This window comes from Chlorocebus sabaeus, chromosome 14 (assembly GCF_047675955.1).
Source record: "Chlorocebus sabaeus isolate Y175 chromosome 14, mChlSab1.0.hap1, whole genome shotgun sequence".
Taxonomy (NCBI): Eukaryota; Metazoa; Chordata; class Mammalia; order Primates; family Cercopithecidae; genus Chlorocebus; species Chlorocebus sabaeus.
Window position 1 is genome coordinate 10,717,527 of NC_132917.1, and position 27,492 is coordinate 10,745,018.

General features: G+C 44.0%; 2 protein-coding genes across 3 annotated transcripts in view; one reads left to right on the forward strand and one right to left on the reverse strand.

Moving 5' to 3' along the window:
• Positions 1 to 545, forward strand: part of ATP6V1C2 (ATPase H+ transporting V1 subunit C2) — a 61,512-nt gene extending 60,967 nt beyond the window's left edge. For both annotated transcript variants that reach the window (XM_007971490.3, XM_007971492.3), the window contains one exon: positions 1 to 545. In XM_007971490.3, coding sequence (XP_007969681.3) covers positions 1 to 90 — 90 coding nt within the window. In that variant the 3' untranslated portion in view covers positions 91 to 545.
• Positions 216 to 26,970, reverse strand: PDIA6 (protein disulfide isomerase family A member 6). Its single transcript, XM_007971494.3, has 13 exons — positions 26,845 to 26,970; positions 19,502 to 19,643; positions 14,709 to 14,766; positions 14,085 to 14,211; positions 9,898 to 10,004; positions 8,537 to 8,667; positions 7,479 to 7,593; positions 6,508 to 6,648; positions 5,683 to 5,767; positions 5,484 to 5,556; positions 4,109 to 4,267; positions 1,758 to 1,854; positions 216 to 1,157 (listed from the first exon to the last, which is right to left on the reverse strand). The coding sequence occupies exons 1-13, from the start codon at positions 26,861 to 26,863 to the stop codon at positions 1,089 to 1,091; spliced, it is 1,323 nt and encodes a 440-aa protein (XP_007969685.1). The 5' UTR covers positions 26,864 to 26,970; the 3' UTR covers positions 216 to 1,088.
• Between the last annotated feature and the right edge of the window lie 522 nt (positions 26,971 to 27,492).

Below are 27,492 nucleotides of genomic sequence, written 5' to 3' on the forward strand. Positions count from 1 at the left end.
GCATCTGTGGAGATCCCGGGACTGCAACTCAATAACCAAGACTATTTTCCCTATGTCTACTTCCATATTGACCTTAGTCTTCTCGACTAGAAAGGCCAGCTGGCACCTCTGTCTCGTGTTCGTGCAGACTATTAGACACCTCTTTCCTTTAGCCAGAGAATGGTTCAAATGTCTTACAGAACTAAGATGTTTTTCAGAGAAATTGCTCACAAAAGTTAGTGACAGTTGTATTTATTTTTTTTTAAGTTACAATAAAATGCTCTCAAGTCCTTTGAAGGTTCTAACAAATTCAAAACTTCATTTTTCTGAATGTTTTACATAAATGCGAACTACCTGTTCGCATTGGTAACCTGCTGCTGTATTTCATGTCTTAATGGCTATTCTGAGGTTCATAACAACATAGAAAGCCTTGTACTGTATAACCAGCTAGATTCCTTAATAATTAGTCACTAGAGAAAGCCCAAAGACAAATATTGGGCGGGAAGTCAGTGCTCACTGAGCCCGGTTTCCATGTAAAATAGCTGTTGTGGGGGGCATTGATGGCGCCATCTGAAGCAAAGAGATCTTGTTTTTTGTTTAAAAAAGTTTATGGGGGAGGAAAGACATCTGTGTATCACTTCAAAATATTAATTTACTGCTAAACATCACTCTGAATTTATGATGTAGATACTAATTTCATACATTTATCGGCATTATCCAAAATATTTTATTCTTTAATGGAAAAAGCCATTAATATTCAAATGAAGGAATCACATTAAAAAACCCATACATAAGAAACAGCCTCCAAGAACATTCAAGCAGCAGTCAGAGAGAGGGAAAAATGTTTCGACAGCCGAGTTTTCTTCAAAATATTAATGTGACAGAATACGATACAATTCACCGGCTACAACAATTCATAGAATTTTTCAATGTTTTCTTGAGATGCAAAAGTTCACTGTTGCAGTGTTGTCAAATGACCAATCAAGTACTACTTCTTGGTTAAAAGGCCACTGGGAGAGTCATCTGATTGTAGAGAATGTCCCTTCACTGCTGGAAAAATCCGCTGGCTCCCAAGAAAAGAAAATGGTCTGAAGCCTCTGTTGTGGCTCTCACAACTCATCTTTCCCTAAGTCATCAAGTTCCACATCACTGAGGTCAATGTCATCCTCCACGGGAAGCTGGGGGACAGAAAGCCACTGTTAGATCGGCAGAGGGGACGCCCTGGAAGGTCAACATCTCATTTCACAGAAGAGCAACTCTCCAGAGCTACCCCTGCCTACAACCCAGGTTCTCCTCAGTCTGACTCCTACCCGGACCTTCGCACCTACGATTATACGGAAGGAAAAGCTAACTCCAGTGAAACATTTCGACATCACATCACTCACCACTTTAACAGTGGAAGCCATCGAACATGTCCTTTTGAGGAGGGGGGGACACAACAGTGCAGAAATAAGTGCTAATTTCAAAGCTATCATTTTCTGTTTTTCTAAGATAAAGTAAATGAATTCCAGGTTACATGTTCACTTTAAGGTAATAATCAGGAAAGCAACCTGACTACTGGAAAGTGTCTTGGCTCTCAAGAATATCAAATGACATGCAGCATTTAAACTTGTGATAAGGAAGATGAAGGGTCTTCAGAGAAGACCCTCTTAAAAGGCCCACGGGTGCACCAGGGCTGAGGTCTGATGGAGAGGACCTGACTCCAGGTGCAGAGATGCACAGCCTCAAGACAGTAAACCAGGACCGCTGCCTGCACAGCCTCCCTCCCGGACACTCACCTCGCCATCCCTGCCGTCCCAAGGCTCTCTCTCAACGATGGTAGGGAAAGCCCCGCCTCCTACAGGTGCCGTGGAGCCACGCCCAAAAGAGAGCTCCCTTGGGGAAAAATGACCAAAGCACACACACACATTTACTATGGACTGCAGGTGCAGATGAATAAACAACTTTAAAAATAACGGTCTGCCTACTTTGTTTACGCAGAGACATTTCTTCTCTCTTGCTGTAGTACATTCCTGAGAAACACCTCGAGAACATTATCTTTTTAATCACGGACAACATTACAACGAGATTCAACATTCCCAACTAAGCCACCTGCATCAGATACAGTCAGTTGCTATCAGTAAGTTTTTAAAAATAGCAGAGCATTTGCTGAAATACAAATTAAGTACATAAATAATTATCAAAGTTGATCCAGAACATGGGCTGTCTGTGAGTTTTGTAAGACTGCTGTGAACCTGTACAGAGGAGGCATGTCAGCAGTGACACGACTGGTTCCAGTGGGATGGCAGAGAGCGGGGTGCATATGTGTAGAAACATCAGTACTTGAAACATACCAGACCTAGTGTAATCGGGCTGTTGGGAAACCAGAGCTAGAAATACTGTGGGCACAAATATTTAGAGTTCACCAAACAACTCCTAGAATAATGGAGCTAGACTAACAATCTATGGCACCAATGGGCTAGAATAAACAAACCTATTATTAGAAAAAAAAATTACATGATATATTTATATTCACATTCTGACTTCATGATTTAATAAATACTACTCTATGACAATCACAAACTTACGCAGTCCACAAACTTCTTTTTCTTTGAGACCAAGTCACGCTCTGTGGCCCAGGCTGGAGTGCAGTGGCGCGATCTCAGCTCACTGCAACCTCCACCTCCTGGGTTCAAGTGATTCTTGTGCCTCAGCCTCCCGAGTAGCTGGGATCGCAGGCCCATGCCACCACACTCAGCTTATTTTTTGTAGTTTTAGTAGGGACGAGGTTTCACCATGGTGGCCAGGCTGGTTTTGAACTCCTGGCCTCAAGTGATCTGCTTGCCTCAGACTCCCAAAGTGCTGGAATTACAGGCGTGAGCCACCACGCCCGGCCCCATAAACTTCTTAATGAAAACACCCCCTTGGCCAGGCGTGGTGGCTCACACCTGTAATCCCAGCACTTTGGGAGGCTGACGGGTGGATCACCTGAGGTCAGGAGTTCGAGATCCGCCTGGCCAACCTGGTGAAACCCCATCTCTACTTTACAAAAATTAGGTGGGTGTGGTGGCAGGCGCCTGTAATCCCAGCTACTCGGGAGTCTGAGGCAACAGAATCACTTGAACCTGGGAGGTGGAGGTTGCAGTGAGCCGAGATTGTGCCACTGCTCTCCAGCCCGGGCAACAGAGCGAGAGACTGTCTCAGGAAAAAAAAAATAATAAAATAAAATAAAATACCCATTAAGCATACTAACCAACTATGAGTGAGAGCTGGGAGGGAAGGAGCCACGGTCTACCCCTAGGCAGAGGCTGAAGCAGCTGATCTCGCAGGGTTCCTCCATGCCTCCCACTTCACTAGTCAAGGCAGAGCTGGGACTGAGGTGCCTGACTTTGGAGCTCCCACTCTCCACACAGCACACACACATACTTCTGCGTCAAGTAGGAAGACTGGCAGCAAGAGCACTGCAGGCTTTCACACGCTATTCTTCCTAGTCATTATTCATCACAAGCCTCTCAACTGCCTTTTGTGTGCTGAACATCTCTTACACAGCAGCTAAGAAATGAACACGGAAGAAAGCAAGAATGGCAAGCAAAACCTCTTTAGGTCAATGCCTTGTATTGCCTAAAAGATGATTAGGTGAGTTGAATAGCAGAGCAGGGTAGAGAGCTCTGTATATTTGTTTTAGAGTTTTGAGAACCTATCATGTTGTTTGCACATTGTTGGAGTCACTTAAGAACACCCATTTTCAAATAAATAACTACATTCCAAAGCCAAGTGCCCAGAAATGGAAACCACATTTACCCAAGGTCAAGATTACAATGAATATGAGGGTGAGGATGGACAGACAGGGCTGCCTCTAGCCCATGAAGCCTTTATGAGAATTAGAAAGAGCCCAGGGCCAGATGTACAGAATGGCACACAGGGCGGCCTGAGGGCAGCAATGCATTCTCGTCATCCAGCAAGCAGAGTACTCCAAGGAAAAAGGAACGAATAGGGAGACAATTTAAAAACTCTAAATTCTCTGGAATTAGTTTGCATTTTGAAATCCCATTTATTACCTGGCTTATATATACACCTAGTTTCAAATAAAAAACTACGACAGAACCAAACAAAGAGAAAAAACAATAAACAACCTAAGAAAACAAATTACCTGAGAAATTCGTTAATGCCTTGCTCACTGAAGGAGCCTTTCAGCAGAGCAAATTTCATCTTGCGTGCATTGATGGCGGCCATGGCAGGGTACCCAAACCCGCCAATCCCCAACGCGGTCTCAAGTTCAGACTGGGCTCCGGCTTCTGTCCACAGCCACCTAGAAAACCAGACTGGTTTATAGGGCAAATATGTCTTTTAAATTACTTATGATCTAACTAGAAGATCTTGGAGAACAAAAGATCACGCTTCAGATATTTTGTGGAATGGGTGAGAAATAAATAAAAAACAAAAGATGAGTTTCTATATGGATTTTCCCTTTTACCTGAAATCCCACCAGTATCATTTGGGTTATTAAGCTTGTTCTTGCATTCTGTAGGCATCTAATAAACATTTGCTGGACTAATGGAGGAGGAGCAAGGTCATCGAGAGAGGGACAGCAGGGGGCGCTAGGTACCTGGGGAAAGCTATGGATACTGAGGACGAGAAGCAAAAAGATACATAGGAAGGAGGCAGGGCACGGTGGCTCACCTGAGGTCAGGAGTTTGAGACCAGCTTGACCAATATGGTGAAACCCTGTCTCTACTAAAATTACAAAAATTAGCTGGGCATGATGGTGTGCGCCTGTAGTCCCAGCTACTCAGGAGGCTGAGGCAGGAGGATCGCTTGAACCCGGGAGGCGGAGGTTGCAGTGAGCTGAGATTGCACCACTACACTCCACCCTGGGAGAGAGAGTGAGACTCCATCTCAAAAATAGAAAAAAAGAGAAAATAGGAAGGAGATATACTGTTTTGAAAATGTGCCTAGATCTAGTCCTTACTCAGAAGAGGATAAGGAAACATAATTCTAGTTCCCCTTTCTCATCCAGCCTTCGAGTTCATACTAGAATTCAGGTGCACTACTCATTCTGTGTCTGCTTGCTAACCCGGCACCCCAATCACCATTTAAAACATGATTCCTATGAGAAAAATGCACGCTGTGCTGACAGCCCTTCATTCCTTCTTTTCCTCCCAGTGATAAAATGTTCACATCCTGAATAAAAACATATAGCAGAGCAGGCCGGGTGTGGTGGCTCACACCTGTAATCCCAGGAGTGTGGGAGGCAGAGGCGGGTGGATCACTTGAGGTCAGGAGTTTGAGACCAGCCTAGCCAACATGGTGAAACCCTGACTCTACTAAAAATACAAAAATTAGCTGGGTGTGGTGGCGCGCGCCTATAATCCCCGCTACTTGGGAGGCTAGGCAGGAGAAAAAAAAAAAAATTTAAGCAGAGCAAACACAGGAACATAGCTTATAAAAACACAGGGGACCCACTCTCAAGAAACGCTATAATCTCCTGTTCAGATGACACTGAGACAATAAGCTCAGTAACTTACCCCCACATTTTCTTTTTGTATTTGTCTGCCATCTTCAGAAGAACTTCCAGATAAGAATTTCGGCCTGCAGCTCCTGATTTAAACAGACAAAAGTTTTTTAAAGGTAAAGGTAAAGAAGTCCATAAAATTAATCCATTTAGGAAGTACTCTCAGAGCATCTAGCATAGAACAGCCAAGGGAAATCATTTGTCTGTCTTACCAGTATCAAGGATATGGGGTAGCACAGCCACAACACAGAGCTGGTGCTCCTCACACGTCCTCTTGGCAATGTCCTCGTTGATAATCTGTGGGACTCAGAAGACAAGGGATGATCAGGAGGCTGCATGATACAACACCCAAAGGTAAGCTGGCAAACAAGAACTTCCATTGAAAAGATTTCTCCCAGGACTACTTCCTTGTATGGAAACACCCAGAGGCATGTTCTCTAAGAGGAGATTTTTCTGCTACTGATTCTTAAGCCTGTGGAAGCTGTGGTGGTTGGGGGGGATTAGCACACATATACACGTCTCTGAAATCACAATGCCTGGACACAGCCTGGCTCTGCCACTTACTTGTTTAAATAGACTATACTTACATGTATTATATGTTTATACAAACTTGAGGCTCTGTGCCTCAATTTCCCCATATATAAAATGGAGATAAAAACAGTTATCTACCTCTCAGTGTTCATGTGAGAATTAAATGAAACAAACAAAAAAACTACATAAAGACACCAGAACAGTGCCTGTTACACGATTAGCTACTCAATAAATGTGCTATTACTTTGAAAATGATAAGCAAGAGTGATTACATACACTCTATCTTTAAGCTCGTATTTCTGTTCACAATGTAATTATTCTAATGCTAAAAGTTATGAAAAGCAACTTATCAGACATTCTTTTCCATTTCAAAGTATAAAAACCACTTTAAAGAGAATATTTTTAACAAAAAGGGCATAACATGAACAGTGTGTCACGACTGCTTTACCGTTCCTCGCTATCAGCTACAAAAGCTTTCTGGACTATGAGCAATTTAAGTGGTCTACCTCAAGCAGCTCAGGAGGTGGGGCGTTATCAGAAAACAAATCAAGGGCCCGGGACACTATGTCGGATCTTGTCCGCCCACCGTCGTAATCCACAGGAGACTCGCCTTTCTGAAATATCTTGATTGTAGGAAATCCTCTAATCTATTAAAAAAAAGATTGGAGAATAAAATCCAATTAACACTTAACACAAAATAACACACGGTTTCTAAAACCACCTTATAGGTAATTTTTGTTTCTTTTTTAATTGAAGCAGTTTCACTGTTGCCCAGGCTGGAGAGCATAGGTGCAATCTCAGCTTACTGCAACCTCTGCTTCCTGGGTTCAAGCGATTCTCCTACCTCAGCCGCCCGAGTAGCTGGGACTACAGGTGCACACCACCACACCCGGCTAATATTTGTATTTTTAGTAGAGATGGGGTTTCACCATGTTGGTCAGGCTGGTTTTGAACTCCTGGCCTCAAGCGATCTGCCCGCCTAGGCCTCCCAAAGTGCTGGGATTACAGGCGTGAGCCACCACTCTGGCCTTATAAGTAATTTAATGTAACAAAACTATTCCCCAGACTGCGTGGATTTCAAAGGAATGACTCAAAGAGGTCAATTATCAATCAGGGAGTTTTAAGTCTGTAAAGTTTAGCCCAATCATATTCAAGCCCTGGTATATAATTAACACAAAGTATCTGCTCTAGAACAAATGGACCAACTTACAATAGCCACATGAGCAACCTGAGTAAGTCTGGGCAAGCTGACACCTCACGTTAAGTATACCACAGAAGCAGTGTGACATTAGGAGAAAAAAGGTGACAGTCCTGAGTGTCAGACTTGTTAGTTATGACAGTAAAGTGACTTTATCTCTTCACTTACAAAATGGTTTAAACATCTCCTTTACTACCTCATAGGGAGGCCTGGAGTATTGGAAGAAGTAATGAAACACCATGTATTTCACAATGAAATGAGCCTTATAAGGATACTCACCCCGTATCGGGAGGCTAGAACCTGATTGACTGTAGCATCCACAGCTGCCAGTTTCACTTTTCCTTTCGTCTGCTCTTTTACTTCTGAAGCTGCAGCAGCCCACTCTGGCTCTAGGCTATAGAAAAACATTCGTTTTGTGTTGTTTGAGACACGGTCTCTCTCTGTTGCCCAGGCTGGAGCGCAGTGGTGCGATCATGGCTCCCTACAGCCTCAACCTCCTGGGCTCAGGCGATCTTCTCATCTCAGCCTCCAACACAGCTGGGACTACAGGTGCGCGCCACCACCCACTGTTCATTTCTGTATTTTTAGTAGAGATGGGGTTTCCCTATGCTGCCCAGGCTGGTCTTGAACTCCTGGCCTCAAGTGATCCACCTCACCAGGCCAAATACTTGGATTTTAACTTGAAGCCCAAACTTTTTTTTTTTAAAGACAGTCTCCTCCTATCATCCAGGATGGAGTGCAGTGGTATGATCTTAGCTCAGTGCAGCCTCTGCCTCCCACAATCAAGAGATTCTTGTGCCTCAACCTCCCAAGTAGCTGGGAGTACAGGCGCATGCCACCACATCCAGCCAATTTTTTTGTATTTTTAGTAGAAATGGGGCTTTGCTGTGTTGCCCAGACTGGTCTCAAACTCCTGGCCTCAAGTGATCTGCCTGCCTCGGCTTCCCAAAGTGCTAGGATTACAGGTGTGAGCCACCACTCCCGGCCTATACTTTTCAACTGATCTGTGCATTTCTGCCCAATCCCCAGTTATGTCACACCTAGAAAACATTCTGTGTGTGGCTTTACTAAAGATACCATGCTACCCTTCACATGAGTTTCCCGTTCCACCACTGCCCCTAAATCCGGACGTGAGCCAGTCCCTTGTTAATCTTCAGCAATATGAGAGCGGAAGCTCTTGGCACTAATGTCAATGTTTAATATTCACTTAGAGTTAAGAGTTTTTCTGGGAGAGATCTTAGTGGTGATCTACTATCTAGTTCAGCCCTTTCAAAATAAGCTAATGAATGTACTGAAAACACTGTGGCTGAACAGACTACTTAGTAGAAGGCACTTACTTTTTGCAGTGTCCACACCAAGGAGCATAGAACTCAACCATCCAAACATCTTCACTGTCCAGAACATTCTCATCAAAGCTGTCGTCTGTCAGCTCAATCACATCCTTCTTACTTGAACTATCACTTCTGCCCTGTCATTTATGACATTAAACATCAAACAATTTGGCCAAGAAGAATACTTTTCCTATTTTAAATAACACTGCTTCTACATCTTAACGAAGTTTTAGGGTTTTTCTTTAGTGAATAAAATAGTGAAAATGGTTGTATTCAAACTGGGTACATTCTTCAGCATTATCATTTTTGCTTGGTAAACAGTCTTTTACTTTCAAATAATTATCAATACATTGAGTACAACATATAACCTGTACCTGAATTCCGTCACCAGCTCTTTTTAGTAAGAACCCTCAACATGGCTCAAAGAACCACCTTAAAAACACTGTTCTAATTCAGACTCAAGTACAGCTACTGCTTCATCCCAGGATGTTCCGCTATATCTTTCACAGACAAAGCCCCTACCAGTCAACAAAGCTAAAAATAACACTTAATCCTTTTCTTTTTTCAAAGAATGTGCTTCAGTACTAACTCTAAGAAGCAGTCAGCATTGCCTTCTGTTGCCAGGCAGGGCGCAGGTGGCCAGGCAACTATGCTCATTCAATGTCTAAGTTTAAAATAAAAGGCAAGAGCATGGAATCTTTGGGTAAGCTCTGAGCCTGTATAAAGAAGCGATTTTAACTGGTCTCCTAAAAGTAAAGGCCCATTTAATATTTATATATCTTCAAGTTTGTCTTTTCACAAGAACATCAGTGTTAAGCTTCACGTTTCATACAAGGGCATCTAAAACACCAATCTGCTCCTCTCTCTCTCTCCTTCCCTATCCATTTGTGTAGAATTTTCCATGGATTTGGGGCTGAATGCCACAGATACAGGCCAAGAGGTAATCCAGTCTCATCACAGTTTGCCAAAGCCTACCCAGAGGAGAACCCGTCCATCCCATCCCCACTCTTGACCTACAAGTGCCATGGGATGCCAGCACCTGGCTCCTGGGCCTGGAGCTGAAGTTCACATTCTTCTGTTTTAGCCCAGGACCCAGGAAGCCTATCTAGGGGCCTGGTACTTGGACTGCAGGTGTGGAAAGAGGCCCTGGGACTGACTGGCCATGGCAACAGCAATTCTGAGGAGCCCAAATGAGCAGGCTGGATGGCTGGTTCCCTCTGGGTTCAGTGGATCCAATCCTCCATTATTCTTTAATTGAAAGTTTACCACTTTCACATACTTTTAAAACAACAACTATCTTTTACAAGGAATCCACACTCTGGCTTCAAAATCAGGACACATTAAAAACTGACATTTTATGGTCTTACTTGTTTTCCAGAACTGTATCCTCCGCTCCGTCCCCCGAGGCGATCCTTCACAAGCTGGCGCAGAGCACTGAGTGCAGCATCTACAATGGCTTCACCAGTTCTGCCACCTACAGGAGACGGAAGGTAGGCGGTCCTCAGCCCGGCCTTCAGCAAGTGCTTCATCTGGCCCGGCCCAAGACCGTCTTTACCTCACTGTCAGCTTCACCGGGTGACACAGTTCTGACAACATGTGTATCTCTGACAGAACAAACTTTCCCCCCAGTATGCATTTTGCACTAGACTTAACACTTAGAAAACCAATTTCTCTTCCTTTCTCATTATTATTTTTTTTTGAGATGGAGTCTCACTGTGTTGCCCAGGCTAGAGTACAGTGGCACAATCTCGGGTCACTGCAACCTCTGCCTCCCAGGTTCAAGTGATTTCCGGCTAATTTTTGTATTTTTAGTAGAGACGGGGTTTCACCATGTCGGCCAGGCTGGTCACAAACTCCTGACCTCAAGTGATCCGCCCACCTCGGCCTCCCAAAGTGCTGGGATCACAAGTGCAAGCCACCGTGTCCAGCCTGATTCCTCTTAAGTTTTATGTAGTTAGTGTGAACGAAAACTCCCTGCTCAAATACCATCTCCTAATGAGAATAACTCACAAATGTTTACCGAACGTGGACATGGGTGAAGAAGCAGCTTAAAATCTAGCTGGGAAAGCAGGGGAATTTCCCAAATACAAAAGGAACTATTTCTGTGAAATACCGGATAGAAAAGATGGAAAAACTAGGTATGAGGTGTTTTGAAGCCAAATAACTGAAAACCATTCCAGGCTTCTTTTTTTCTATCTTGCTTGAAACACTGTTAAGCTGAACTTAACAAATCTGCGTTAAAACTCACAGAGGCAAGATGACAATAGTCTTTGGAAGTTCACCAAATAAGTTTATTTGCTCAAGAGAGTCAGGGGCTATTAACTAACACAGAAGTACTGGAATAACCTATGCCATCTGCTGTCTTTAGTTTAAAGGTAAAACTAGTTTGAATAGAATCTCTTTAGAAAGTTCCTTTTCTGGAGGGCTGTAGTGGCTCACGCCTGGGATCCCAGCACTTTGGGAGGCGGAGGCATGTGGAACACTTGAAGGCAGGAGTTCGAGACCATCCTGGCCAACATGATGAAACCCCTGTCTCTACTAAAAAGACAAAAATTAGCTGGGTGTGGTGATGGGCACCTATAATCCCAGTTACTCAGGAGGCTGAGGCAGGAGAATCACCTGAACCCAGGAGACAGAGGCTGCAGTGAGCTTAGATCATGCCACTGCACTCCATCGTGGGTGACAGAATGAGACTCTATGTCAGGAAAAAAAAATAAATAAACTTTTTTTTTTTAGAGTTTTCTCAAACTCCTGTACTCAAGTGATCCTCCCAGAGTGGATCGGCCTCCCAAAGTGCTGGGATTAGAGATCTAAGGTGTGGCGGCCGGCCTTTTGGGAGGCCGAGGCAGGCAGATCATGAGGTCAAGAGTTCAAGAGCAGCCTGATCAACATGGTGAAACCCCATCTCTACTAAAAATACAAAAATTAGCCAGGCGTGGTGGTGCGCGCCTGTAATCCCAGCTACTCAGGAGGCTGAGGCAGGAGAATTGCTTGAACCCGGGAGGCGGAGGTTGCACTGAGCCAAGATAGCGCCACTGCACTCCAGCCTGGGCAAAAGAGCGAGACTCCATCTCAAACAACAAAACAAAACAAAAATACCCACAAAATATACTACAGCAGCTCTCAACATCTATTCAGATAATCGTGCACTGTATTGCTGGCTGAGCCTACCAAGTATGTCACTTGATAACACAGAAGGGCAAGGCCTCAACATGAAACAGCCTCTGCTCCTTATCTATGTCAAGCATCTCCATCATCTGAACCAGTGCCCCTTCCGCAAGTCTTTATCTGGACACATGCCAAATCATGAAGTATACTAGGAAAAAAACTTTTCAGCATTTTAGGCCACACTGTCTATTGCAACTACTCAATTCTGCTGATTCAGTGCAAAAGCAGCCAGAGACACTATGTTGACAAACAGGTAGGGCTGTGTTCCAATAAACTAAATTTATAAAAACAGCAGCAGACTGACTGCACTAAAAACATGCACATTTTCGTAAGTGAGGAAAACTAAAACAAACTATTATTCAAAGGCAGAAAAGCAAGTGTTTTACTCAGGGAAAAAAAAAGGTCTTTCCCTAGAACTTTGGAGCTGGGGAGGCAAGTAGAGACGTGTCCAAGGCCACATCTGTCTTCAGACGAGACCTCCAGCCTCGAGATCTGCCCACGACATGTATTTACCAAGTATTTGTCTCATATGCTTTATGTGTACTATTTCAATTAAGCTTCTGGTACCTTAAAATGGGGTTTGCACATCCCCATTTTACAGAGAAGCAAGACACTAAGTTTAGTTACGACGTTGGAGTGTGGAGAAGCCAGCAGCCAGGCAGACAGGATGGGCTGCCTTCCCAGCTCACACACGACAGATTCTGTACTGCTCACCCCCGCCTTCCCTGCCTTCTATTAGCTGGACCCAGGCAAGTCACCAATGACAGACAACTCTTTGTTTTACTATGATGTTGATGCTGCCACCCAACCTGTGAGCTGGTACTGCTCACATAAAGCAAAACCTAGGATGACAAAGTTCTGTCATCATATGTTCCATATAACATCTTCGACAAAAACCTTTACCAAATTAGCCATAATTTCAGCTTCAAACAAACTATGCCCAATACTTTTACTAGCACCATGGATCTGGCCCAACGCAGCAACTCTGATTATCTCAAATATAATCATCTGTTTGTGATATCTTTTTTTTTCTTTTTTTCTGTTTTTTTGAGATGGAGTCTTGCTCTGTTGCCCAGGCTGGAGTGTAGTGGCATGATCTTGGCTCACTGCAAGCTCCGCATTCTGGGTTTAGGCCAGTCTCCTGCCTCAGTCTCCCGAGTAGCTGGGATACAGGTGCCCACCACTGTGCCTGGCTAATTTTTTCTAATTTTAGTAGAGACGGGGTTTCACCGTGGTCTCAATCTCCTGACCTCATGATCCGCCCGCCTCAGCCTCCCAACGTGCTGGGATTACAGGTGTGAGCTACCATGCCTGGACCATTTGTGATATCTTAATTAAATAACAGGACAAGGCTGGGCGTGGTGGCTCAAGCCTGTAATCCCAGCACTTTGGGAGGCCGAGACGGGCGGATCATGAGGTCAGGAGATCGAGACCATCCGGGCTAACACGGTGAAACCCTGTCTCTACTAAAAAATACAAAAAACTAGCCAGGCGAGGTGGCGGGCGCCTGTAGTCCCAGCTACTCAGGAGGCTGAGGCAGGAGAATAGCGTAAACCCAGGAGGCGGAGCTTGCAGTGAGCTGAGATCTGGCCACTGCACTCCAGCCTGGGCGACAGAGCGAGACTCCGTCTCAAAAATAAATAAATAAATAAATAAATAAATAAATAAATAAATAAATAAAAATAACAGGACAATTCTCTAAGAGTGTGGTGCCTATAATCCCAGCTACTTGGGAGGCTGAAGTAGGAGGATTGCCTGAGCCTAGGAATTTGAGTCCAGGCTGGGCAACATAGCAAGACTCTGTCTCTTAAAAAAAAAAAAAGAAAGAAAGAAAAGAATAGTGTTGCTGAAATAACATTTAGTCTTGGGAGGGGGGAACCTGAATTCTATCTTTAGTTGTCTCAGGGGCTCACAGCAGACACTCACAATTTACTTATCTACAAAACAGAATTTGTGTATCCATTTATTACTGACAGTTCAGGAGACTAAGACTCTCAAATTACAGACTCTCCCTTTCCATAGTAGTATGTTAGACCCTTCTCCTACAGTAAAGGGAAGAGAGATTAGAGCAAGAAAATACATGTAGATCTTCATTAAGTACAAGTGACTGTAATAAGAAAGCAAGAGAGTAGCACAGAACACTATTTTCTATCATTGCTAATGTAGCGTAGACCTAAGCAAGCGTGAAGTGATAACACAAAGCTGTGTGACACACATTTCACCTTCAGATTGACTCGGAGGGGGTAGGAATCACTGTGTACCATTTATAGATAATTCAGGTACAATGAGGTTGAGAACCGTGCAGGTAGAGCAGGTTCTCAAGCTCGTTAAAGAACAGTAGGTTCTTGTCTACCAGGGGAATGAAGTAGCTAGGAAAAGTCCTTACCTTGGTAATCTTCTGGTCTGTTTTTGTTGGATCCAAAAATCTTAATGGTAGGAAATCCCTGAACACCATACTGACCTCCTAGGGACTGATGCTTATCTGCATCAACTGCACCAACTTTGACAACATCCTGTGGGAATGTAAAAGAAATAACAATTTTTCCTTCCGCTACAGCAGATTCCACAAGAACTCATTATCTGCTTCATACAGACTCAGAAAAAGGTAATAAAGCACTGGGTGCAGTTTGCAAAATGAGTCAATAAGGGCCTCAGCCTTGAACACCAGAAGAGAATCTAAATGCAATGATGTGGGAAATCAAAGTCAGCCCATGGAGGGAACTCTGCAGCTCACAGAAATGGCAGGGCTGAGAGTAACTGTCATTTATCCGGGAAACAGAATAAACAAAAACAGGCAATGTAAGCATTTAAATGTGTATTATCCCCTTGTTCTCAGTACAATTTTAACAACGAACCAGTATTTTCAATTCTGATATGCCAACTAGCTTCCCATTGAACATTAAACCATCTGCATACTTATTATTTAAACATACACAGGTGAATATGGACATCTTAGAAACTTACTATAAAAAAAACTTTTGTAAGCCTTTTGCATTCCTAAGAAACTTACTTTTAATGCAGTTGCTGCTTTCTTCCATTCTGGTGTTAATCTTTGACAGTGACCACACCTTTTGGGGGTAAGACAACACAAAGCAACAGTTAAAGCCTTTGATTCTCAATTCAAAAAATTCAAAACTTCAGTTAAAAAACCCCATCAATGGTCTACTGAGTGAGATGCCTGCAAAGAGGACAAGCACAAATAAAAACAGGATCAAGGCCAGGCAAGGCTGCTCACACCTGTAATCTCCAGTAGTTTGGGAGGCCAAGGAGGGAGGATCACTTGAGGTCAGGAGTTTGAGACCAGCCTGGCTAATATGGTGAAACCCCATCTCTAATAAAAACACAAAAATTAGCCAGGCATGGTGGCGCACGCTTGTAATCCTAGCTACTGGGGAGGCTGAGGCACGAGAATCACGTGAACCTGGGAGGCAGAGGTTGCATGAGCTGAGATCATGCTGCTACACTCCAGCCTGGGCAACAGAGTAAGACTCTGTCTCAAAAACATAAAATAAAAATAAAATAAATAAGTAAAATAGGATCAGCAACCTGGATGAGCTCACCACTTTATTACTTACAACAATCGCTTTTCATATCATCCTAATAAAAAAGCTTCCAGCCGGGTGCAGTGGCTCACGCCTGTAATCCCAGCCCTCTGGGAGGCCGAGGCAGGCGGATCACTTGAATTCAGGAGTTAAGACCAGCCTGGTCAACATGGTGACACCCCGTCTCAACTAAAAATACAAAAATTAGCTGGGCATGGTAGCACACGCCTGTAATCTTAGCTATTGGGGAGGCTGAGGGAACTGCTTGAACTTGAGAAACGGAGGTTGCAGGGAGCTGAGATCGTGCCACTGCACTCTAGCCTGAGCAACACAGCAAGACTCTGTCCCCCCCCAAAAAAAAGCTTTCAAATTACTGCTCAATTAAATCATATTCAAACTCTATAATTTATAACTCTACACTTGAACAAGCCCTTTAGAATCTATCGGGTTCAATGCACTTCCCTGTGTGGAGCTGAAAGCCTAGGCAAAACGCAGATTCTTGGCGTCCACAAACCCAAACTTCCTGGTGGAGGAATTGAATTTTATTAAGTTCTACTAGTGGTTCTTAAACCTACTGAAGTTTGACAGTTTCTAATCTAGTCCAACTTTTTAATTTCATAGATGAGGTAGCTGGCCTAGATCAACTATGCCTGTATCTCAATATTCTCTGGGTTCCACAAATTGCTTCTGGACTTAGAAACACATACATAAACCCATGTTTGTGAGCCTAACAAGCTGAAATGCATGACGTGACACCACAAGATGGTGATGTGAGTGAGTGACTGAGGTGGGGGAGGCAGGGAAAGCGGAGGAGTGTGGGGAGAGGAGGAGAGAAGAGAACACAAGGAAAAACGACCTTAACCTTGTAGGTACTATTACTGTGAAATACAACACAGAAAAGTGCTTCTAAGAAATTACATGCTCATGAACCTGTCAGCCCTTACCACTCACTGAGGTTGTAGGTAGCTAACTGTTCGTTTTTATTGCTGTGTAACATTCACTGTATACAGATACCATAGTTTATTTCTCCAGTGGTGATCTGACGCATTTCTAAAAACAAAGTAAATTCTCTTCTAATTAGGTCTCTAAGGACCAAATGCACAAATGCTAGGTGCCAGCACCATGATGAAAACACTTTATAGATGATTTCATTTAATCCGCATGAAGCTGAAGGCAGGTCCTTTTGTTATTTCATTTTACAGATAATGGAACTGATGTTGAGAAGAAATTTACCCAATATCACAGCCACCCGGTGTCAGAGCTGCCTGACAAGTTTTTGATTCCAAATACTACAATCATCCAGGTAAAAGTTTTAGTCATTATGTAATTGAGTATTGGGGCCTAAACTCAATCCCAATATTTGAAGCTAGGATCTTTCAGGAGAATGTCCTGAAATGCTACTTCTATGTATTTATATACAGTATGTTTTGTTGTTTAGGTGAGATACCCAAAAATTCAGAAGTCAGATTTTTACAGGGTTTTGTGCCTCTTTAATTTCAGTTTATCTAAGAAAGGAGGACTAAATTCAGAGACTGTCAGAGTTCATCCTCTCTTCTCTTTGATCTGCACATACATCACAATGCCACATACATATAAATATGGCATACAGTCTACCCAGGGGTTCGGCACCTGGGGTCCAGACTCCCAAAGGGCTGGTGGATAAAAATTTAGGGAATCCCTTTTAGGAAAAGAAAAAAAGAAGAAGAAGAAAAAAAGAATAAATCTGAAGCCAAGGTGGCCTTTTAGGAAAAATTTAGGGGAGGGAGTCTATGAATTTGGATGAAAAAAAGTTTTTATTTTCACTGATCTGTAATCGAAATTTAGAATTTCCTTACAAATGTAAACAACACTCCACAGTCAATTATTGTGACTTTATCACGAATAAATATCACAGCTATTTTCATCACCACCACTATAGTTGTCGCAGGTATCTTCAAACATCATACCCATCACTATTCAGAATTATTGCAGCAGTCAAGTCTGCTGGTGGATCTTGGAACTGGTTTAGCATCCCTATTCTAAAAACCTACAACCTGAAATGCTCTAAAATCCAAAACTTTCTGAGCGCCAACATGACACTCACAGGAAACAGTCACTGGAGCAGTTCAGATTTTGTATTCTCAGATTAGGGATGCTCTACAGCTAAGTATTATGCAAATCTTCCAAAATTTGAAAAAATCCAAAATCAGAAACACTTCTGGTCCCAAGCATTTCGGATAAGAGATGTTCAACCTGTACTTACTGTCCTTGTAAAGTACTACATTAGTATTGAAATTTTAATATTTCAATAATCATATTTCCATAGGTTTTCTTTGTGATCTTATAAGCTTTATTTAAACATGTAAAGGTTTGATTTTTTTTTTTCTTTTTTGAGACAGGCTCTCACTGTTGCCTAGGCTGGAGTGCAGTGGCACAATCACAGCTCACTGCAGCCCCTACCTCCCAGGCTCAGGTGATCCTCCCACCTCAGTCTCCTGAGTAGCTGGGACCACAAGTGCACAGCACCAGGCCTGGGTAATTTCTTTGTTTCTTTTCTTTTTCTTTTTGTAGCGGTGGGGTCTTTGCCACATTGCCCAGTCTGGTCTCGAGCTCTGGTGCTCAAGCAATCCACCCACCTTGTTCTCCCAAAGTGCTGAAATTATAAGCGTGAGCCATCATGCCTGACCATAAAGGTTTTATTATAAGAATCCAAGGCCTTCACCAAGGTGTCACAGGAATCCAAGCACAAAAGGAAATTAAAAAGCACCTGCCTGACCCGGTGCAGTGGCTCACAGCTGTAATCCCAGCACTTTGGGAGGCTGAGACAGGCAAATTGCTTGAGCCCTGGAGTTAGAGACCATCTTGGATAACATGGTGAAATTCCGTCTCTATTAAAAAAATTTAAAAAGTAGCCGGGTGTGGTGGTACATGCCTGTAGTAGCAGTGCTGGGGAGGCTAAGGTGGGAGGATTACCTGAGCCTGAGAAATCAAGGCTGTAGTGAGCCGTGATCATGCCGCTGCACTCCAGCCTGGGAGAACTGAGACCCTGTCTCTCAAAAAAAGTGCTTGCTCTAATCAGACATTCTTTCACCCAGACACCACAAAGTAAAACTCTGCCAGTATAATAATTATTAACTAGTGGATCCAGATCCTGCCTTCTCAATTATGCTGTCTTGTAGAGTCTTACAATGAGGTATTTTCTCTTGCATGGTCGCTCTCAGAAACCAGGTAAATTACCTATGCCATATATGATAAGCTTGTAAAAACCACATACGGAGACATATGACAACACAACAGTTTGCACAATTACTATTTATATATTTGCTAGTATAATTGAGCTAATCCATACAGAATTAGCATTTGCACTGAACACATAAATACCAGAGCCTTTAAAAATAGTAAAGGCATTAGGTGGACAGGACACACAATGTGGCAGCATCCACTTTGAAAATAGAGCGTTTTTACCTCCACTTGCTACACTGAGCATGAAGTAAAATGGTCCATGAGGACTGGTGGTTAGTTTCTAAAACTCAGTTTCAAAGAAAAAAGTTAAAGTGAGAAAGGAAAAACTTTCATCAGGCATACCCTAAAATGCAACCATCAGGTTTCAGTATCGCTCACTCAAGCTTACAAAGCCTTGTTCGCATGTCAAAGAACTCCTTGGGATTTCAGATCACCACACAGTTCTTCACAGATACACAGTGGGCGAGGGTTTGGTTCTCCTCTCAGGATACTCGTGGCCTCTGGTTTACAGCAGGGACAGCCTCATATACATCTGGCACAGTTTCCACTCTTCTGTTTTGTTTTTTTTTTCAATTAAATGCTTTAATCACACAAACCATTAGCACAATGTTGTACTTTTAACTGTATATAATTTTGTGCCTTAGTTTCAATGGTGATTACATTTTTACCCCACAGGGGTTTTCCCAGTATTGAATGTAAGGCAAGAATTTTTAAATTAAACCAGATTTTCTAACTACATTATTTCAGGAAATAATTCTCTTCAAGAAACACAATGAAGTTAATCGTTGGCCCCTCTATTTTCTTTGCTCAAGATTCCTTCCTCATAAAATTAGTTTTCCTTCCACACACATCACCTCATCAGTAGATCTTCCTTAACAATAGACGAGATACTTTGCATTTCCCATTTCCCTCTTCTCTACTTCTTTTAAACAAACAGTAAGCTAAACTAGACGACTTAATAAAATCAGATTTTTATACAGCATTTTCTCCACTTTCATAAAGTACTATAAATAATCTACAACTATTTTATAATACTTACCATGGAGCATAGAATTCTACAAGCCACAAACTGTCACTCTGAATCACTTCTCGGTTGAAATTTGATGGAGTTAATTCGATCACATCGTCACTAGAGGAATACAGACCATTCACTGCCAGAAAGAAGGCACAGCTCACCAGACCTGAAGTAACAACAAAAGTACACCATTAACAGCACTGTTCATGCTTTGACCGGAAACCCTGGAGAATCAGAGTCCTCTTCAACTGACCAGGGCCCTTCACACAGGAGGGCGGCCTAGCTCTGGCCCCTATGCCCTCCCTGCTGCAGTCGGAGCCCCTGGAATTTCACTCCCATTGCTGCAACACTGAGCCAAAAAGGAATGGACAGTCCCCACTCCCATTCCTTGGGCTGCACTGGAAAAAGGCTGAAGCATTATTCTTAGTGGCTTTCATGTATCAATGTCTTTGTTCCTTACAACCACTCCATGAGGCAGCACTATCGTTTTATGGGCATGGACACTGAAAAATTAGGAGGTCACTTCTGCCTGTGTAACCTTGGGCAATCACATGGTAATCATTCCTCACGTTATTCCGTTGCAATTACTAGCACATTATCTTTATTCATGTATCTTTTTGAAGGGAAAAATAATTATTGTCTCTTCCACTAGACTGTGACTCTTTCAAGAGCAATGGTAATTTGTTTGTTTTTTTGAGACAGAGTTTTGCTCATGTTGCCCAGGCTGGGATGCAATGGCACGATCTCAGCTCACGGCAACCTCTGCCTCCCAGGTTAAAGCGATTCTCCTGCCTCAGTCTCCCAAGTAGTTGGGATTACAGGCATGTGCCACCATGCCTGGCTAATTTTGTATTTTTAGTAGAGACAGGGTTTCTCCATGTTGGTCAGGCTGGTCTCGAACTCCCGACCTCAGATGATCTGTCTGCCTCGGCCTCCCAAAGTGCTGGGATTACAGGCGTGAGCCACAGCGCCCGGCCAATGTTTATTTTTATGGAGTTTCATTTCTCTTAATACTATCCATAACACATTATCAGAACAATTTTTCATGAGAACAACCTTATAAAGAAAGGATACAATGTCGACTGTATTGCTGACCACACAGTTCTGCCACACTGGATCGAGAGCATTTTCATTAGCAACTCTGGAAACTTAAATGCAATTTACAACAATAATAGAGGAAAACAAATTCTGAACTGACTTAATAGTATCTTAAGAACCCAAAAGTTCTCTGAAATGGCATTACTATCAAAATTTCACCTTTCAAATTTACATATACAGTCACATCCACAGGGTCAAGGAGAGGACACATAAATGAGGGTGGTCTGTGGATTATAATGGAGCTGAAAAAATCCTATCACCTTGTGACGTCTTGGTAACTCTGTGTAGACCTAGGTTAATGTGTGTATTTGTGTCCTAGTTTTTGACAAAAAAGCTTAAAAAAGCAAAACAAACAAATTTTAAAAACAGAAAAAAACCTTACAGAATACAATATAAAATAAAATACTGGCCAGGCGCTATGTGTCATGCTTGTAATCTCGGCACTTTAGGAGGCCAAGGCAGGCAGATTGCTTGAGCTCAGGAATTCAAGACCAGCCTGGGCAACATAGTTGAGACTCCTTCTCCAAAAAAAGTACAAAAATTAGCCAGGCATGGTGGTGCATGCCCGTAGTCCCAGCTACTCGACAGGCTGAGGTGGGAGGATCACTGAGCCCAGGGAGGTCAAGGCTACAGGTGCAGTGGTCTGTGATGTGCCACTGCACTCCAGCCTGACAGAGCGAGATCCTGTCTCAAAAAGAAAAAAAAAAAAAAAAAAAAAAAAGAGAGAAAATATTTTTGTACTGCTGTACAATGTGTTTTAAGGTAAGTGTTTTTACAAGAGCCAAAAAGTTAAAAAAAAAAAAAAAAATTAGGTTTAGAAAGTAAAATGTTGCCCACACACCATGGCTCATGCCTATAATCTCAACACTTTGGGAGGCCAAGGTGGGAGAAATGCTTGAAGCCGGCAGTTCAAAACCAGGCTGGCCAACATAGAATAGTAAAACCACATCTCCCCAAAAAAAAAAAAGAAAAATGTTACAGTAAATTAAGGTTATTCTATCATTCAAGAAATAAAATGTTAAGAGCAACCCCCAGTCATGTAAGCTGTATTCATGGTAAATGTCCTATACAGCTGTACCATTTTTTATCTTTTATATCATATTTTTACTGCACCTTTTCTATGTTTAGATAGACAAATGCTTACCACTGTGTTACAACTGCATACAATATTCAGTACAGTAACATGCCGAATGGATTTGTAACCTAAGAGAAATAAGCTATACCACAGAGCCTAGGTTTTTAGTAAGTTATGCCATCTAGGTTTGTATTAAGTACACACTGATGTTTTTCACAATGAAGAAATCGTCTGATATGACAACAGAAATTAAAGAAATTTCTATTCCTGTCTTTTTAGCATCTCTGAAGTTGATCACATCTCAGATCATATCTCTAAAGTTAAGCAACACATGACCATATACAAAAATGTGCTAATTACCTCCAGAACAAGGTAAATAATGGAATATCCTCAGACTGTTCTTGACTTCAACAGGAATGTTTTCCTATTTGCATCATGCTGACTTTTGGGTTGAAATAAATACACTGTTTTGTTTTTTTTGAGAGAGCGTCTTGCTCTGTCACCCAGACTGGAGTGCAATGGTGCAAACACAGCTCCCTGCAGCAGCCCTGACCACCTGGACTCAAGTGATCCTCCCACCTCAGCACCCCCATCTCCCCGGTAGCTGCGACTATAGGTGCATCCCTGGCTAACTTTTAAATTTTTTATAGAGACAAGGTCTCCCTATGTTGCCCAGGCTGGTCTCAAGAGATCCTCCTGCCTCTGTCTCCCAAAGTGCTGGGATTACAGTATGAGCGATCACGCCAGGCCAAAATATACTTACAATGTTAAAGAAATGTCTGCCTATTCCTGTCTTTGCAGCATCTCTGAAGCTGATCATATCATTTCTTCCTTTTAATTTGTTGATATAGCAAATTGTAAGTGAGACTGGCCTGTGTTCTCAAGTAGTGTGTGTAAAATAAGAGGCATGTAGTCTACAGAAGGTTGGAGAGAATACAGGTAACCCTTTAAGCAGGTTTCATTACAGAGACCAGAGGCAGGCAAATGTAGAAAACAAGGAAGGTTTCTCTGTAAAGATGGGCGTGATCTGGGAGAGGAAGACATGCAGTGGGAGAGGCCAAAGATAAAATACAGGGAATATCTGAATAAAATGCCCGGAGTCAGAGGAGGGACAGGAACCCAGTCGGTGATGGAGTAGCCTTTGACAGGATGATCTCCTTTTCCATTTCAAGAGGTGGGAAAGGATGCCTGTGAACGGAGGCCAGGCTAACCAAAGTGGGGCTGCTCCCTCAGCAACAGTGTTGTCCAGCATGACAGCCACTGGCTACCCCAAACTAAGATGTGCTGGTAAAAAGCACACTGAATTTTGAAGACCTAATGGAGGGAAAAACGTAATCTCATTATTATTTTTCTTTTTCTGAGATGGCATCTCGCTCAGCTGCCCAGGCTGGTGTGCAGTGGTGCGATCTCCGCTCACTGCAACCACTGTCTCCTGGGTCCAAGTGACTCTCCTGTCTCAGGATTACAGGCACCAGCCACCACGCCCAGCTAATTTTTGTATTTTAGCAGAGATGGGGTTTCACCACGTTGGCCAGGCTGCTCTTGAACTCCTGGCCTCAGGTGATTCGGCCTCCCGAAGTATGAGGATTACAGGCATGAGCCACTGTGCCTGGCCTCATTATTATTTTTCATTTTGGAAACACATGTTGAAATGATCTTAGATATACTGAGTAAATACATTAATTTCACCTGTTTCTTTTGGCTATTTTAAATGTAGCTACTAGAAAATTTAAAATTACATACATGTTTGCATTATATTTCTATTGGATGGCGCTGCTCATTAATCTTTTCATTGCTGCAGAAAAGGTGAAGTAGACTTTGACACATTTAACAAAGCAAGTAAATCAAGAACATAAGCACTGACAGTCCTAACTCCCAATAAGCTTGAAAGTAAGACTAAGGCTGGGTGTGGTGGCTCAGGCCTGTAATCCCAGCACTTTGGGAGGATGAGGCAGGTGGATAACCTGAGTCCAGGAGTTTGAGACCAGCCTGGGCAACATGGCAAAACTCCAACTCTTGTAGAGAAAAAATATAAAATACAACAATGCAAAAATTAGCTGGGTGTGGTAGGGTGCATCTGTAGTCGCAGCTACTCCAGAGGCTGATGTGGGAGGATCACTCGAGCCTGGGAGGCACAGCGAGATCCTGTCTCAAACAAACAAACAAACAAACAAACAAACAAAACCAAAAACAGGATAATCCTCTAAAGAGATGCACTACTTTTAAATAATTTTATATTTTTTGTAAAATCTATATGAATTTGGTACTTGCTCAATACACCGAGCCTATTGTGAAATTTTCAAAAACTGAAAAGCAAAAGAGTAAGTTACAGATATTTTCTACTTAAGAATTTTTAAATTACTCCAATGTAACCATTTAGTCAATCCACTACTGACTGAATTTTGATTGTTTCCAATTCTGCACTAACAGCCCAGCCCTGAAAATTCTTGTATTTTCCTCCTCCATCAAATTAGTATGACTGTTTCCTCAAGATAAATTCTTACAAGAGAGATCTGGGAGTATGGCTAACATTCTGAGATACCTATCACACTATGCTTCAGAAACTGCGGTCTTTATTTCTGGCAAGACAAAACAGTAACGCTTGCGTGACTCTGTACCAGACATTGTTCTAAACATTTTGCATATATTAAGTCATTTAAGAACCCTATGCGGTACGTGTCATGATGCCCTTACTTCATAGACCAGGAAACTTAAACACAGAAAGGATAACTTACCTAAGATCATATATTTAGATAGACCCAAATTTCTAACCGAAGGGCCGGAGAATGCAGTGGTATAATCCACAGAACATCATTAGGTAGACTGTGGCAGAATTAGGTACTTTCACTTCTCTTTGCCAGTCAAGGACAGCAATAAAGTCAGTCCTCTCCTCTTCATGCTGTTACAAGCAGGCTGCAGTCACCAGAAGAGACCAGGGTTTTTCACCTTAGAAATGTGCTTCCCTTTCCATACAAAGATGCTCTTTACTGACAGTATTAACATAGACTTGGGTTATTCTTTCTTCTAGTAATGGTGACGGACCTTTGCTTGCTTTAAATTTTGCCTAGTTCTCACAAGAGCCTCCTCTGCTTGTACATGGCTACCCAATGAAAATGCTGTGTTGATTAAGGTTCGAGACTAAAATTCCTAAAAAGGCAATGTGACCTAGCAGGGCTACAAGGAAACCGAACATACTACTGAGAAAGAACAGACAAAAGAGGTGGACATTCTGAATGCATAAAAGTAGCCAACAACTATCCCCAAGCCCCAAGAACACAAAAAACCCTGGGCTTACTTAAGATGACAAAGTAGGTCAATGCTGACCAATGATATTCTGTTTCTAAAATTCACATCGCCATTCCACTCAGTGATAATGAACACCAATGGGAAATCGGACCATCCGAGTGAGTGTCTAGAATCTCTGTGAGCAGATGGCTCTGCCATCTGTGGTTTTCCATTCCTCCACGGCAGTTAAGGATGTTATAAATCCACAGCAGTAACATCTCTGTCCCACATCTGCTAGGAGTCATCTACGGTCCCAGAGCAGTCACCTAGAAACCAAGAGGTTTCCCAAAAAGGCTGCCATTTATTAAAATGAGTTAATTAATAGACTCACAGACTCGTTCAGGGTCTAGTCTGAATTCACTCACAGGAAACTAAACAGACTAAAATCTTTTCCCCTCATCTACTCTCTCCACAGTGATATGGCAAATATTTACATCTCTTTAAACATGTACTAACTGGGCGAGGTGACTGACACTGGTAATCCCAGGATTTTGGGAGGCTGAGGAGTGAGGATCACTTGAGGCCAGGAGTTTGAGACCAGCCTGGGCAATACAAAGAGACCCTGACTCTACCAAAAATTTAAAAATTAGCCAGGTGTGGTGGCATGTGTCTGGATCCCTTGAGACCAGGAGTTCCAGGCTGCAGTGAACTATGATCAAAACCCTGCACTCCAGCCTAGGAGACAGAGCAAGACCCTGTCTCGAAAAACAAAAAGACATGTACTAACTCATTAATCCTGAGGACAACCCTAAGGGAGTACTATTATCAGCCCCTAAAATGGTGAGCACTGCTGAAAAGGCACTGGCACAGAGTGGTTAAGTAACTTGCTCCGAGTCACAGAGCCAGTAAACAGGGGGCAGGCGGTCTGAGGCCAGAGATAAGGTTAAGGACTCTCAGAGCCAAGGCTGTGACCAAGGCGAGCCCGGCGAGGACAGGACCCTTGGCCTCCCCTACTGCAGCCTCCGAAGCAGACATTTACAGAATTCCTAAGATGCTGCGTTCCATTTCGTTTTTAAGGAGTCCGATGACATGTGAAGCACCCCTGCGTCCTAAGCCCACGTTTTGGAAGGCACTGTCCCTTTCTAAGGCAACTATGGGTATTTATTTCAGGACTGAGATTTAACATTTCAGTTTTTTGTTTTTGAGACGAAGTTTCACTCTTGTTGCCGGGGCTGGAGTGCAGTGGCGAGGTATCCGCTCACTGCAACCTCCGCCTCCCGGGTTCAGGAGATTCTCCAGCCTCAGCCTCCTGAGTAGCTGGGATCACAGGCGCGCGCCACCACGCCCGGCTAATCTTGTATTTTTAGTTGAGACGAGGTTTCGCCATGTTGGTCAGGCTGGTCTCGAACTCCTGACCTCAGATGATCCACCCGCTTCGGCCTTCCAAAGTGCTGGGATTACAGGTGTGAGCCACCGCGCCCGGCCTAACATTTCAGTTTTTAAAAGTAGAAGCTGCATAAAACAGGTGGCAGAAACAAGCTGCAGTGCAGGGCGCCCGCCATCCTCCGTTCCCACGCACGAGTTCGAGAAGGCGCCCAGAGCAAGCTCTCCCGCGATTCGCCGGGAATACTGATTCCCTTGCCAGGATCCGGCCGGGGCTGGGCTCCGCGGTTCTCCAGCCCGGCCCCGAACCCCGCGCCCGGCTCCAGCGCACTAGGCTCCCGCCCCCCCGCGCACCGCCCCGCGAGGCTGCAAAAGTCCCTCCCCACGGGCGCCCTAGTCTCCGGCGCACCCGCACCTCCGCCGGGCAATCTCGCAGCTCCTCCGGCCGCCGAGGCCCGCGCCTCCCGCCCGCCAGGCCCGTTTCCGGCCGCCTACAGGCCGCGGCCAGCCGGGGAACGGCCTAGAGATTGGAAACCTTTCAGGCCGACCCCAGCTCGTCCCCCTCCCGCCGCAGGCCCGCACCTACCAAGCCCCAGGAGAGCCATGCCGAGCGCTGGGCTACGTGCAGTCCCCACCGCCGCCGCCGCTTCAGCCCTGCCGCGTGCCGCACGCCGCGCCCCCGCGCCCACGTCCCGCCCCAGGCCGGTCCAGTGGTCCGCCGGGCGGCCGCGCGGGGGCGGGCCGGAAGGCTCTCGCCGCGCCGTGGCTGCGGCTCATTGGCCCTGGTGGACATCGCTCACTCACATAGCCAATGGGAAGCGGCCGGGTAGAGGTTGCCGGTTTGGTTTTTTTCACGGGGGCGGTGGCGAGCAGCGGAAGGCGGGGCCTGCTGGGGGCGGGGCTGGCACCCTGGGCTCGCAGCCCGTCTGCTGCCCCGGCCCTCTCGGGGTGCTGCTCCGAGGGGAGTCCAGTGCTGGGCGTTTTTACCTCAGTTCCTTATTCTGCACCCCCCCCACCCGCCTCCTTCTTGCCTCTGTGCGCCCCCCACCCTTTTTATCCCGGGGGAGCGTGACGCGGCCTCAGGGCACCCATGGTGCGGGTAGCTGACAGGGAATTCCCCTTGTGCCCAACGAATATTCCGTGGACACACATTTGCTCCGCCCGCGCTGTCTGCAATGTAATTCGACAAGTTTCAATTTTGTTGAATTACTTTGAAAGTTCTTCTGTCTAGGGC